Here is a 14,827-nt window from a genome sequence, read left to right on the forward strand (position 1 = left end):
AAGACGCCATGTGGCGGAGCGTCTGGAACAGGTATGTTAAGTTGTCCATCTAAACTGTTTAGATGGACAACTTAACATACCTGTTTCGTGATTGAGGACATCTTTCTGCTCTAGGTTGCCTTGTGCAGATACCCTTGCAAGTTTGTCTCCATACCCTTTACCGGCTTTTGATCGGTGCCCAGTCTCAGCACACAGAGTATTGCCATCTATCTCTAGCAGAACCCTTTGCGCTTTTTATCTTTGTGCTCCATTTAAATTTTCCGTTCAACCCCATATCCATGAGAAGCCTACTGGTGTGATTCTTGGTTCATTCCAGATCTTATTTTACTTATATCAAACCCATCATTGATTATTCTTCTTTATCCACCTATTGGAGCAATTATCAACCCTGACTGGCGGCTTCCTTCTTTCTCCTTTTTTGTTGTGTACCTGCTGCTTTTATCTTCTGTTCTTATTTTGCAATAGACGGTCACCTGATGAAGGCTGACAAGCCGAAACACGCGTAGTTTTCTATCTACCGCTTTGCCTCCATCGTTTTTTTATGTCTAATGCTATGTTCATGCTTGTTATGTGTTTTTTATGAATTTCTATGTTGCTGTTGTATTTAATAAATTATCAATATTCACAAAATATCAAACAGCTTGAAATGTATCAAAGAATTGTAAACTAAAAAAATTGACTTAAAAATTAAATAAAAAATTATATATTTTCTCTATTTATTTGGTGATCACTGTTCTCGTGTGGGCCTTTTCTCATTATTGTGTAAGTTATTAACTTAGCTTGCGTTACTGTTATTTGTGTATTTAGCTATAGACCTTTTTCAAACTGAGCTCTTGGGGAAAGGACAGGAAAGCACAGTGTTGGATAAATATGGTGCATTCTTGCCCTTTCACTGTGACAAAAGGGCAGTGCATCAAGGTGACTTGCTAAGCTACCATGCACCAAAACACCATAAATGAGGGTCCTTGTGTTAAAAGCATTAACCCACTTACCCATCAACATAAAATAAGAATTTGTCATCTACATCTTATGTGATATGCTATGCAGGAGACATATTAACCCTCTTTGTTACTCTGATTCGAAACTGGGACTAGACAAAACACAGATCATTCCAGCAATGCATTAATCTCTGGAGGTATCTTACCATTATCATTTTTACCTGAGATTTACTGGGCACACAAAGATCTAGAAGGTGCCTTATCGCCAAAGATATTTTAAAATGCAGACTTTGCAAACAATTGAGCAGAACAGATTTACTGCCATGTCGTTCCTTGTTTCCAATTTCTTTGTGGCAGAGATTTTGGCAAAACTCCAATGCAAAATCTTAATTGTTTAATATTGTAATGTTCTCAAATGTACTCATGATAGACCTGCTAAACATATGTGATGTCTTAAGATCTGATGTCACTTCTGGTGACTTCATTTCCTCTAAGGTCATGGACTATGATGCCACTCCCTGTGATGCCATGTGTGATGTCACTTGCTGTGATGTCACACGTCGTGATGTCACTTGCATACTGTCCACTTCTTTCTATAGCACTTGTACTCTAGAACTGCCCCTCTGCCTGTATCCCACTGCTTTGTCAGCTTCCCCAGATCAGCGTTGAACATATTCACCCTTTTACATCTCATTTTTTGTCTGGCTTTCCAGGACCGTTGTCCTTGTCCGTGAAGTGGTGCTACTCCTCTCTGGAGCAAGAGCCCAGGAGTTGAATACAGACGAGGAGATCTCAACCTGGATCAAGAAGAAGATGACACAAATGATGGATAACAAACCTGAGTCGTTCGACTTCAGCTGTGTCTCACGGTACCTGACCACGTATGGAGTGAAGGTGAATGTTGAGCTCCTGGTTTACCCAATGCTGATGGTGGGAGCAGTGGAGCGATTTCACCCTATTTCTATGCCATCATCTGGATAAAAGTAGACATATTCACCTTCTTTCTTTCCTCTCCCCAGGTCAGGCCTTCACCTCTTTGCCAGCTCTTCTTCATGTCATTTCAAAGACTATTAGAAGACTATGGGCCTCATTTATGAGTCCCCTTGCGCCATCGGAACGTCACTTTTTGTGACGTTCCGTGGCGCAGAAGCCTGCGTGATATTTATCAGGCAGCACTAAGGCACTTTTTTGGGCTTAATTCTGCCTAATAAATATCGGTCCCTTTAACGCAGTGTTCTGCGTTAAAGGGGCATGCAATGGGTGTTGCTGGGGGCGTTCCCAGCAACATCCATGGCCTTTTGACACTGCCCCAGATTTACGAGAAATCGTAAATCTGAGACAGTGCCAAAAGCTTACGCCTCCCCAGGGGAGGCGTAAGGGAGGCACAACAAGGAGAAATATCTTTATTTCTCCTCCTTTTTCCTTTTTCTGTGTGTGCTGCATCCTGCAGCACACATAGAAAGAGGAAAAGCCTCTGGTGATTATTTTTGTGCAGAAAGGTTTCACTTCCTGTACAAAAATAATCATCCCCACACCGCAGGCAGCCCATTGTGCGCCGGGGCATGGGAAAAGGACAGGGATGTGCCATATCTTGTGATACGGCGCAGTCCTGCCCTTTTCTTTTACCATATGGAAGCGCAGCATGAAGGCCTGCTGCGCTTCCCCACGGCAAAACCTCATAAATGAGGCCCTATTTGTTTTCTCTTGGCGAGAGCACTCTTTGAAAATGAGCAAACATTGCAGCAGAGAGTAGGGGAATTCAGTGATTCTAAATACCACAGAGCCTCAGCACTTCTTCTAATACCACAAGCTCTAATTATTGGGACTAGTTTAGTTTAGTGTATTTGTGGAGTGCATGGCGGTGAATGCCGTTGTCAGCGAATCTTTCTCCCCGCAGGGAATCACAGCGCCGTTGTTACAACGACCGCGTTGTGATTCCGCATACGATTACTCCGCAAGTCGGAATGACGACTTACGGGGGGGGGGGGGCGGGGAGGTGTTGGATTTAAAATCCAACACCTTCCCTATTGTCCGCACAGACTGGAGTTGGAATAGTAAATTATACTATTCCAACATCCAGCGCCCCCCCCTCCGCAAGTCGTTGCACTGACTTGCAGAGTAATGGTATGCGGAATCATGACGCGGTCGTTGTAACATCCGCATTGTGATTCCCTGCGGAGTGAAAGACTGCGGGATGTTATCATATATTCGTGCATGGCTGCCCGAGGGCTTCCCAGCGCTAAGGAGAATTCTACCAGTGAAATGCTGAGCCATTGCATAATTAGCTGGGAAATAGCTAGGTTTTCAGATTTTTTTCTGAAAGAGGTTTCTTTTGATGCAGCTCGGATTTCAAGTGGGAGGGCATTCCACAACTTGGGTACCAGATTGGCAAAAGATCTACCGCCCCATCTAACCCTTTTATTTCTGGTTGTCTTAAGCAGCTGCTGTTGGAAGGATCTGAGGTGTCTAGTTGGGGTGTACCTAGATATCAGAAAACCTTTTAGAGTAGACCCTATAGTACTTACAGAAGAAGGTAAAGTGGAGCAGACTCTAGGGTGAGGACTCGCCACAGGGGCATATTAACACATTGGTGGGATCAAATTGGCCCAGCGGAGAGCCTAAATGCCACCTCACAATACCAAACCTATATGTAGTTAATAATCTGTCCCAGGTGGTATCCGTCCAAGACAGGTACGGTTCCTTATTGGGGGTGGTTTGAAGGTTAACATTCCTGAAAGAGATAGTTTTGATTGTTTCACATTCCTTACTATGCTGTCTATTCCTGGTTAGGAACACTTTCCTGACCCACATTAGGTCAGCCTTAGATATGCTGGAGGGGGAAGAAAAGAATTCAGGCCCATATTATCAAGGAACGGCAATAACATTATCGCCGCTTTAGCGGCCGGAAACTGCCACTAAAGCGGTGATAATGGGCTTGATAATGTGCTCTTGTGAATTCCCATAGAAGCCCATGTTTGGGTGTGAACCTGGGCTTCTATTGGAATTCTCAAGGGCCTATTATCAAGCCCATTATCGCCGCTTTAGCGGCAGTTTCCTGCCGCTAAAGCGGCGATAATTTTAACGCCGTTCTTGATAATATGCCCCTCAGTTATTCCTAAATCAGACATTTCCTATTTGATGTTTTGCATCCAGGGAATGGCTAGGCCTCTATCGCCAGCAAGACTATCCAAGATCACCTTCCTGTTCAGGCCTGCCTGTGGATTCACCCAGCTAGCACACCAAAGCACCAGCGGGTCCAATTTGATAAGGTCTTCAACAAACCCAACACCAAGTTCCGAGTAGAAAATGTGGGTGGCACAGGCCGAGGGTACCCCCAGGAGGCGGAAGAGGACCCTGTTGTCTTCAAGTCCCAAATACCAGCCCCATAAATAAGAATGGGGAATCATTTGCTCCTAAATACCTCCAGCAATGGGGCCTCAGGCTTTCCACCGATGCGAGAGGCTAAGCTGTAAATATAGCTGGCAGCTCTAGCAAACCTTTGGGAGCCTTTAACTTTACAAGAACCCCATGTTCACTTGGCATCAAGGACCACCCCCAGGTAAGATAAATACTGGGTGAAGGCAAGCTGATAGCCTTGGAGATATGCACTCCTTGGTTTGATGCCTTTGGGCGGGTTGTGGTTAGATTCCAGATTGTCTATGTCCCCACATTACAGATGCAATAAACACTGCAAACATTCGATTATATACTCTCTCTGGCATGATACTATTGGGGTGTGATCTCTGACTCACATGAATGTGCGTGCAAGATTGACATGCTCTGCAGACCACCTTATTACTGCAACAAGTTCAGAACAGCAATGAGAGTGATCATGTCCTTGGGTCAAGGAGAATGACTACAATGGCTTTCAGTTTCAATAGAGCTGATGGCCCATCAGATGCCCACATGCCCTTCCAATTCCCAGCCGTGATTGGGTCAGGCTATTTAAAAGACATAACTCAGAGAAATGTGCCAAAATGGACATAGACTGCACATCACTCTAGGGCCTTTGAAAAAACTTGGACAAGAAAATACAATATTTAGTGGTCAGACGCTCTCAGTTTATCGAACTAAACTCTGGAATATCTACAAATGACAGGGCTACATGCTGCCTTAAATACAAAAGGATCCCTGAGGGATTTTTAAGATGGTATATATGGGAAATAATGTTGCAGTAAAAAAGATTGATAGAAAAACAAATTTGTGCGAAACTCTAAAGAATTGTACAAATACATTTTTCTAGGACTTTTTAGGGATCTTAGATACTCGGGGCATATTTATGAGAGGTTTGCGTCATGCTTGCACCACGCAATGTGGTACATGCACAATGTAAACTTCTACGACAGATTTATGAAGTCATGCAGAGTCACTTTTGTTGCCTCTGAGTGGCTTCATAAATCTGCAGTAATGCAACCCAGCGCAAATTGCTGCATTGCGTTACTCTGCGCCCGGTAGGCATTCCATGGGCGATGTGGTGGGTGTTCCCTTGCAACTCCCATGGATTTTGACGCTTTCCCAGATTTTCATGGACTTGTAAACCTGGAAATTGGCCAAAATCTTTCGCCTTACCAGGAGAGACATCAAATTAAGCTCTGCTTAGAACAGCATGCTAAGAGTAATCACCCTTTTTTTTTTGCAGAGTTTTATATAGCGCTAGCTAGACCCGAACCGAATCAGGTATCAGAGCGCTTTACATAGCACCAGTTACGGGACAGACACACATTAATTTTAGGCATGGGGAGATTCAGTGATTTGCCCAGAATCACAGGAAGTTTTGGCGTCGCTACCGAGACTCGAACCCAGGTCCCCAGGTCCGAGTTCGAGCGCCCTAGCCGTTAGGCCAACTCCTCTCCCCTTCTTAGAAACAACATGCCATTCCATCTCCATTGAATCCAGTCCTTTATTTTTCCTTGTTTTTTCCTCTTTCTATGTGTACTGTATTCTGCAGCACATAGAGAAAGAGGAAAACCCCTCTCAGTATTGTATTTTGCTGCGGTTTCCAATGGTCCGTGCCACGTCCTGTCCTGTTACAGCCAAATCTAATTATATAATCAAAAACATCTGCAAAATCTAAAGCTTTCGCGGGCGCCAATAGGCGTGTGATGGTTGTGGCTGTCCCACTCCAAGGCTGACCTGATCTGTATGTTTGGCATGAAATCTGATGCCATTTGTTGTCTGGAGGTGCATGTTGCAGCATCTCTATGTGATTGTCACCATATTTGTGCCTGTGATCTTTTTGGCAGTAACGGGACAGGATGTGACACGAACCATCAAAAACCGCAGCAAAATACAAACACCGACAGATATGCTAGAGAGGAGATTAGCGGTAACCTGAGGGATCGGGAGGGCAGTTTAGCCTCCATAGTCATGTCCTCTATTTCGGATGTTGATCCTAACATATAGGACTCCTACATATTTCGGACCACAAGAGGATTCGGATCCAGCAAATACTGCCATTATATTTTTTGATTCAAAGAACAAGAATTTTATAGGACTGTATTAAAGGGGAAAGCATCGATTGAACAGCAATGTACACCACATAAACAATTACATTTACAATCATATGCTCCACCAAAATATGGGAGCTATAAACTATAACAATATATCTTTGTATTAACCTTCAAAGCTCAAGTGAGTGTGACCAGCTTTGGTACTCAGTTTACCTCACCCAAGGAAACAGCTGGTGACACTGCATATTAATATAGAGGTAAAAAATGTTTGTTGTTGTCCTGAAGAAGGTGCTCCTATTTTGTCAACTCACCGAAACGCGTTGACGATCAGTTTTCTGTTAAATTTTAGGAACAATGAGCCACACAGTAAAAAAAAGCTCAGAGAAGATGATATCTTATTGATTCTACTCCAATTAACATCATTCAAATGACAAATGTGTGTGTCTTATGTGTTGTCTCTTGGTATAGTGTTTCATGACACACTGCAATATTTTTTTATTATCTGATTTTTAAATAGTTTTTTTTTAAAATATGTATGAATTTTATATAAATTGTATAACTTTTTTCACTTGGAGTGATATATTAAAAACAAATTGTTTAAAAATTGTCTTTTGGGTTCCTCGTAAGACCTGTGTATGAGCTCGAATGAAATGAAGTGTGGAATGTTTGAATAGAGTGAATTGATTCCTCCAAGGGATTTTTTTATGGTTGACAATTAAATTGTACATGCAACTCTATCTCCTGGAGTAGCAGGTCCCTCTCTTTTATTTTGAGATCATTAGTTAGCTCATAACAGGCTCACAGAGAGGGAAAATAATATCAGAAAATGTCAGAAAGTCCGTCATTAACTAGTCATGTTTGTTTCCGTGAAGTCATGTTTGTTTCCGTGATATCATCTTATTTCCATTTTTTGATGATTTCTGTTTTCCAGGTGTGCGTGGACGGTGCCAGGAACCTTCCCTGGTCCGGTTTTACGTTTGCTCACTTCTGCTTCAACCCCCCGGCAGCCTTTTACTTCGGGGAGCCCTGGCGCAGATACGACCGCCCGGCCTTTGTGGAGACACTAGACTTCAGCAGCCCCCAGCACTTCCCTGTCTGGCTGGATGGGTTCAAGGTACGGTGGCGGTCTGTGCCATCCCATGTCTTGCACAGCACAGACCTGCTGAGGGTCTGGGTCAGGGAGTTATTTAAGTGATCAGCCCTCTGAAGATATGAGGTGTGACCTTTCTATGAGAGTGTGGGGCTGCTTCAGGACACTGTACGACCTGTGACCTTCCACCAGCTTCGCTCTATAGTGTCTCCACACTGTTATTGGACACAGAGGGGCCTTGTGTTTGGCTGGCTTCCAGTACAGGGACATGTCCTTGGGGTAACATATGACTTGGATCACCACAAGTATCAAACATTGTCATAGGTTTGTCACAAAAGCAGCCCTCCCTCCCTTCTTAACCCACACTAGCTTATTTATTTATTTATTTATTTTTTGCATTTGTATGGCGCTCAGCTACCCAACAAGGGTTTCCCGGCGCCTGTGACATTGGATCGAACGAAGGCAGGTGCTGAGTTGGAGTTTAGCACAGTTGTTTTTGAAAAAGCCAAGTTTTGACAAATTTCCTGAATTTAGTGTAGCTTTCTTCTTTCCGGATGAACTGGGGAAGGGAATTCCACAGAACCGGCCCTCGAACCGAAAAAGATCTTCCGCCAGTCCTTTGAAGTTTGTATCTGGGGACAGAAAAATTCGCTGCAGTTTGGGAACGCAGATTTCTGGTTGGCAGGTAGGGGGAAGCTAAGGCTTGTAGATAGGAGGGTGCCGTTTTGGATTTTATCTTGAACATGAAACTGAGGGTTTTAAAACTAATCCGATGTTCAACTCTAAGCCAGTGCAAATCATTTAGGTGGTGTGATACTCTTTCAAACTTAGGTATCCTGCACAGGAGTCTTGCGGCGGAGTTTTGTATCATTTGGAGTCGCTTGATCACTGCTAAGTTCGAACTTAGGTATAAGATGTTTCCGTAGTCAATACGCGATGTTATTAGTGCGTTGACTACGTTTTTTTGTGTGACAGGGGGCAACATCCACATGATCTTCTTCAACCATTTTATAATGGTGAAGCATAGGCCCGCAACTTTATTTGCCTGCTGTTTCATTGACAAAGTATTGTCAAAAATGACCCCCAGGTTTCTTGCCTGAGTCGCTGGAGAGGGAAGAGTACCCAGCTCAGGAGGCCAATGGGAAGGGTTCCAGAGCTCCTTGTTCCTTCCCAATATGAGAACCTCTGTTTTGTCCCCATTTAATTTCAGCCGGTTGTCGGACATCCAGTTGAAGATTTCATGGAGTCCAGTTTTGAGTAGAGAGGGTGCTGATGGATTTGACTCAGATAAGGAAAAAATGATTTGGGAGTCGTCAGCGTAAGTCGTTAATGTCAGGCCTGTGCAATCTGCTAGATCGGCCAGTGGTCTTAAGTACAAGTTAAAAAACAACGGACTCAGGATGGAGCCTTGTGGCACCCCCTGTGGAGCGGCAACAATGTCGGAGCAGGCAATGCTGGATTTTATCTGGAAGGTTCTCCCTGTGAGTAAGGACTTTATCCATTGTAGGGCATCGCTGCGGATGCCATTTCTCTCAAGGGTAGCCAGGAGTGTACTATGAGATATGGTATCAAACGCCGCACTCAAATCTAAGAGAATGAGCGCGACTGTTTGACCCTCATCCAGGAATTTTCGGATTTTTTCCGTTACACCTTCTGATAACTGCTGGTAGGGGTAGCGCATCGTCTTCTCTGAGGCATAAAATGTAGGGTAGGAAGTAAGTCCGGTCATTTATGGCACATTCCTAAAACCCATCGCTGTTTGTGCTCTGGGTGTGAATCACTTAAATACGCACTGCATGTCCGTGATGTACAAGAGAGAGGTTGGCAGAGCATAGGACAAGCCCTGTGAGGTTTTGTTTGAGCGTAGGGTGCAGCATGTAGGCGGTGACTTCAGTGGTATCCTATTATGTAGTGTGAGAACTTAGGGGTGCCGTTGAGGACTGGCTTTCAAGGAGTTGCTGTCTTATACAGTGTTAGGGTTTAGGGGTGCAGTGTGGAGTCTGCGATGCAGGTTGAATGGAACTGTGTGAATTGTGGGCACTCTAGGTGTCCTGTGCGAGTCTTAGGGGTACAGAATGACAGTGAGAATTGGAGGTGCAATGCAAACACTATGGATGCTATATGAGTTTTATGGGTAAAATGTGAATGCAGCGGTGTAAAAAATGAGTCTTTGTGATGGAAGGCGTCTTCTATGGGGACAGTATCAGTTTTCAGAAGTCCAGTGTGAGTAGTGTTGGATGCAGATGGAGGAGTGCTGTAGAGTGAATGGTGAGCCCTGTTAGATGCTGTGCAGTACCTATTGGTAGAGTGAGAGTTCTCCCACAGCAGAGTTACGAATAAGACCTGTACCTGCAGCCTGAGACGGCTTAGCACTACAACACTGCACCCTTGGCACCCAAAATCCTTGTTTACCAAATCTCTGTTATTTTCTCTCCACCTTCTCCTAGCCCTTTCCACGGCGGATGTACAATGAGCATCTCACGCTCATTATTCACCTGCACCAGGTCTCAGTATTTTCAGAGAAAGATGGGAGCAGTCTAAACAAACCTGCCAACCCCAAAAACAAAGAGACTGCACCTCTTCCAGAGGAGAGCCTGGTGTTTGCCCCGGGGAGCCAGGCCTGGACCGCCCTCCACGTCTTCAGGAAAGGGTACTGCAATACAGGCGTCTACCAGGTGCCTCTGTACCAGGGAGAGCCCAGCCAGGTAAAGCCAGTGCATTCTGGATTCAAATGAGTGTGTGTGTTTGTGAGGTATGTGCACATATGTGCATGCGCGCCCATGCGTGTGTGTGTGTGTTTGTGTGTGTGAGTATGTGAGTGTTCGTGCATGTCAGCTAGAGCAACGATTAGTAGGGTTGTGACTTATGGATGGAAGCATCAAAACTGCTGGATTTCTTGCTCACTCTGGGCCTCATTTATGAAAAGTGACGCATCCCTGCGTGAAAACAGCGATGCATCCCTTGTCATGGCGTCCTCCTTGTGACACCAGTGATGCGTCATATTTACAGTATGATGCATCATGTCGCAAGGAGTTACAGATACGTCGGTATTTCTGACGTATAAGTAGATGCAAAATTGACGCATTGCTGGAGTGTGTCACGAAAGTGACGCAACTCCATCAATGGGTCATTTATTATTATTATTATTATTATTGTGTCATTTTATTAAGCGCGCAGCTGCTCCAGCAAAGGGGCGTCCCAGCGCTGAAAGCGGGCTTAGAAAGGCAGCAGGACTAGCCCATAGGGAACAAATAGGTTTTAATGGCCTTGCGGAAAGAAAGTAGGCTATCCAAGCGACAGGTCTGAGCGGAAAGAGAATTCCACAGCTTAGCGGCCAGATAGCGGAAAGACCGGCCCCCGGCTCTAGTACGTTTTTACCCGGGGAACCACAGCCAACAGAAGCTCAGCAGAGCGTGAGCATGGGCAAGTCCCATTTCAAATGTGCCTGCGTCAGCCTTACGCCTGCTGTGAGGCAGGCGTAAGATATTGACGCATTTGCATCCTAGAACTGACGCAGTGAAATCTCATATTTCACTGCGTCAGTTCTACAAGGCTTACTTGCGTCAGAATGCCACCCTCTATACATTATACCAGGCGCAGGTATAATGTGGCGCAGGGGTTTACAAAGTGATGCATCTACCTAGATGCGTCACTTTGTAAATATGACTCAACAAGGCGCATTTTTTACTCTGTTGGTGCGTCACAAAAAGTGATGCACCGGCCACGCAAAAGTGACTCAAGGGCTCATAAAACAGTGCTACTCCACGATCTTGAGAAGTGCAAGATAAACGTGAGCTGTTGATATGAGAGGCATTCAAGAGCAAATTACAGCAAACCATGGCTTCTACATTAAGAGCTCGCGAGATGCGGCTCAGAAGAAACTTTCAGAAGTTATGGCCATGAAAATTATTTTCATTATCGAGTGGTGGGGAAATAATCAGTGACTAAGTTTTAAAAAATGACCAGAGACCGACAAAGGGTACTAGTTGTGTGAATGCGACCACCAGTACAAATTATTCATTCTTTACCACCGTAGACTTTGCTTAGAAGTTGTAGGTGTGGAACTTTTTTGATACATTCTCAGCTAGCCAAAGATGTACGTCAATAAACCATAAAACTTGTAAGCACAACGTTTGGCAACGGATGTCTTGGGGAAGCTGGTCACACGTGCAGTTATCTAGTCCAAGCCTTCCTCTGAAATCAGTGTTTGTCCTCAATCACCTGATTTAAGGCGCCAAGAGGAAAGGTACAAGAATGCAACTATTCTCACTGTGGATATGATGACCTCACTCGGGGGAAACTGGTGATTGATGACCAAGAGACCTAGCTGGGGAAAAATGAAAATAATACCACAGTGATGCACACTGAGTGAAACAATGGATGACAGACAACTACCTGCCACAGTCACCAACAAGCTATCAGTCTGACCACAGCATTTAAGATGCAGGAGGAAAGGCCCGAGCGTAGTTCGCAGAGTTTTGCTACCCAGAACTCCACAAAGTTACAAAAAACTCTGCGAGTGGCGGAGTGCAGTGCAAACTGCAGTTCGCTGTCGCGAGTAGGAAATAAACTCCCCTGCTCATCGCAAAGTGGTTTTCTGCACTCGGCGAGCTGTGCGGAGTGCTGAAAACTCAGCAAACGGAGCAAAGTTCACTGCCCAGGCCTAGCAGGAGGTCAGACCGCAGAGGTCTGGGGGAAAGATCACCCCCTCCGACAGGATCTAGGATCCCATCGGGTGGCAGTCGAAATCGTGTCCATTGCATGGAGCCAGTGCCTGCGCAGGCACCGCTGTAGGGGTCCGAATTTCCTTTCAACATCCTTTTCATGGTGGTCCGACCGCCATGAAAAAACTGTTGGAAACGGACTTTGTGGGCCCCAAGCAGTGCCCCCGTAGGCCACTATAAAGTGGTCCTGGGGTACATGAAGTGCCCCCATACACATTAATTCATCATGTGCCCGGCACCACATGGTGCCTGCCACACAATGCATGGATGTGCATGGATGTGCACAAAGTGTTCTTTCACACTGCAGCCTTTTACCTGGGCCGCTGCACAAGTTGCAATGTAAAATAGCACTTCTGCCAGCATGGCGGTCTCATCCTAATTGGGCAGTCAGACCGCCGCCTGCTTGTCGGTCGGTCTCCTGACCGACATGATAGCAGCGGGTAGCGGACCGGCCGCTCGTTATCTTAATGAGCCCCGAAGTTAGGGATTGATATCATTCTGTTACCTTTATATGAAAATAATCTAAATGGAGGGTGAATGGCATGTTGCTTCTAAGGATGATTACTGTCAGTATGCTGTTCTAAGCAGAGGTAACTATTGTTATGTTCTAAATCTAATCAGTTTTCTCTGAATATTGCTCAAATTCAACTACTCTGGTGCCTTGCCTTTTCTCAAAACTCTAACAGGCCTAGCATCAAGTAGTATGTTAAGGAATCCCAAATAAAACCATGGCCCAATGTCCCTTTAGGTTCCGTAGGCCTGTGACAAGTTCCATAGGTGTAGGAGAGTAGGATCTGCTCTTATAGTTACCCCCACTTTTTGCTGATATTTCACTGTTTTTCGACTTTAGTCTGGCTGGGCCCGGCTATCCAGGACCCTAGCCTAGCTGCTTCCTCTCTAAATTGATTCCTAGTACTTTAGGTACACTCCAGTTTGGTTACTGGGGTACCCTTATGAGTCCCTAGTATATGGTACCTTAGGTACCAAGGGCATAGGTACCCCAGAGGCCCACCAGGGGCTGAAGCATGTATTATGCAACCTCTGGGAAGCCTTCCAAAATGACCCCACAGGACTGCTACTGCAGCCTGGGTAAAGTGGTGCATGCACCCCTTACTTAGATATAGGTTACCTATATCTACCTTAAAATCACTGCACATATAAACCTATCGGTCACCCCTATGGCAGGCCCTATCAATCCTGAGGGCAGGGTGCTTGGTTTTGTGTGAGAGGGTGCCCATGCATGAGCGGGACCCCTCTGCAGCCTTCGGAACCTATTCTCTGGGGCTGTTCTGTGATGCAGCCAGACCATATACTCTTAAGTGCATTATAACCTCGCGGTAAATGCTAACTTTGGAATGGCTGCACGGAAACATGTTGTGTTTGGTGTCAAACACTTCGGAATCCTACCCTCTGCCAGTCTTTGTGGCGGGGGTAGAATTCCATCCTTCTAGAGGGTATACCGATACCAGTTTAAAAGAGCCCTGGCATCACAAAATGGATGCAGCAGCCACAGACACGCGTCTAGCCTCCTGCTGCTGACCCAAACTCCAGCTGGGGGGGCCTGGACAATAGGTTTCCTGTCACAGGGAGGTGTAACCACCTCCCAGACAGGCTTTAGTGTATTGGGGCTGGGTGGGTGCACTCTGAGAGTGCTTTGAAGTCTGCACTGGGAGCACATTTGGTGTCCCTGTGCAGAGCCCAGTTCAAAGCTACCAGCCCCTGCTCTGGCGTGAAACTAGAAAAAGGAAATGGATGTAGCCACCCCTCTTTCCAAACCCTCCCATAGGTGGGTCCCCAGAGTATGTCCAACCCCTTCCTTGGGTATAAGAAAGGAACCCCGGACTACAGGACTTTAGATTACACCTGGACGAAACTCTGCTACAGATATCCTTGAACTTCGACGATCTACACGACTAGATGACTGAAGAATCTCCCTTGGAGTAAAGGAGTTACTCCCCTGCTTGGCGGGCACCAACAAAGTATTTGCCGGTCTGCATCTCCGAAGCTCCAGTCGGACTCCGAAGTATTTCCAGCCCAGGAGTTGGATTTCCAGACTTCTCAGAGGCCGACCCGAGTCCCCAGCAAAGCTGAGACCTGCAGCCCTCGTGAATGACGTGGAACCGAAACTCCTGGACACCTTTCACATTTTCAAGTGCATCAGCCTCTCAATACTTGTAGCCCAAGCCCAGAGCGCCTTTTGCACCGAAGATTGTGGGTCTACACTCCACAAGTGTTCCGTGAGCCCGCTTCTTGCATTTCCGCTCGAGGCCCCTTTGCGATCCCTGGTCCGTCGACTGGTGGGTCCCTGTGAAGGCAACTCTGATTTTCTTTGGGCTTCCCTAGTTGCTCCTGACGTGCCCTGACTCCCCACCGCTTGGTAAATCTCTCAGACCTTACTGGTCCACACCGAAGCATTTCTTCACTTTCTGCATGGGTTGCTGTTGCCAAGGCTTGTTGGACCAATCCGGTCACCGATGCCGCAGCACTCGACATCCTTCATGGGACAGCTCAAATCCAGCTCCTGGTCATTGTTGACGCCTCCTGGTCCCCGTGGCTGCACAGTCAAGCTTCACCACTTCAACCTGAAATCACCCGACATCGGTGGGCATTCGACTATCGTGCCCC

General features: G+C 45.9%; 1 protein-coding gene across 1 annotated transcript in view; it reads left to right on the forward strand.

The window, feature by feature from the left end:
• The window catches only part of LOC144760234 (uncharacterized), a 303,345-nt gene that overhangs the window by 254,519 nt on the left and 33,999 nt on the right, over window positions 1-14,827 (forward strand). The window contains exons 18-20 of the mRNA XM_078646520.1: window positions 1,652-1,832; window positions 7,320-7,502; window positions 9,926-10,183. Of these exons, the coding sequence (XP_078502646.1) occupies window positions 1,652-1,832; window positions 7,320-7,502; window positions 9,926-10,183 (622 nt within the window). The remainder of the gene's footprint in view (window positions 1-1,651; window positions 1,833-7,319; window positions 7,503-9,925; window positions 10,184-14,827) is intronic.

This window comes from Lissotriton helveticus, chromosome 1_1 (genome assembly GCF_964261635.1).
Source record: "Lissotriton helveticus chromosome 1_1, aLisHel1.1, whole genome shotgun sequence".
NCBI lineage: Eukaryota > Metazoa > Chordata > Amphibia > Caudata > Salamandridae > Lissotriton > Lissotriton helveticus.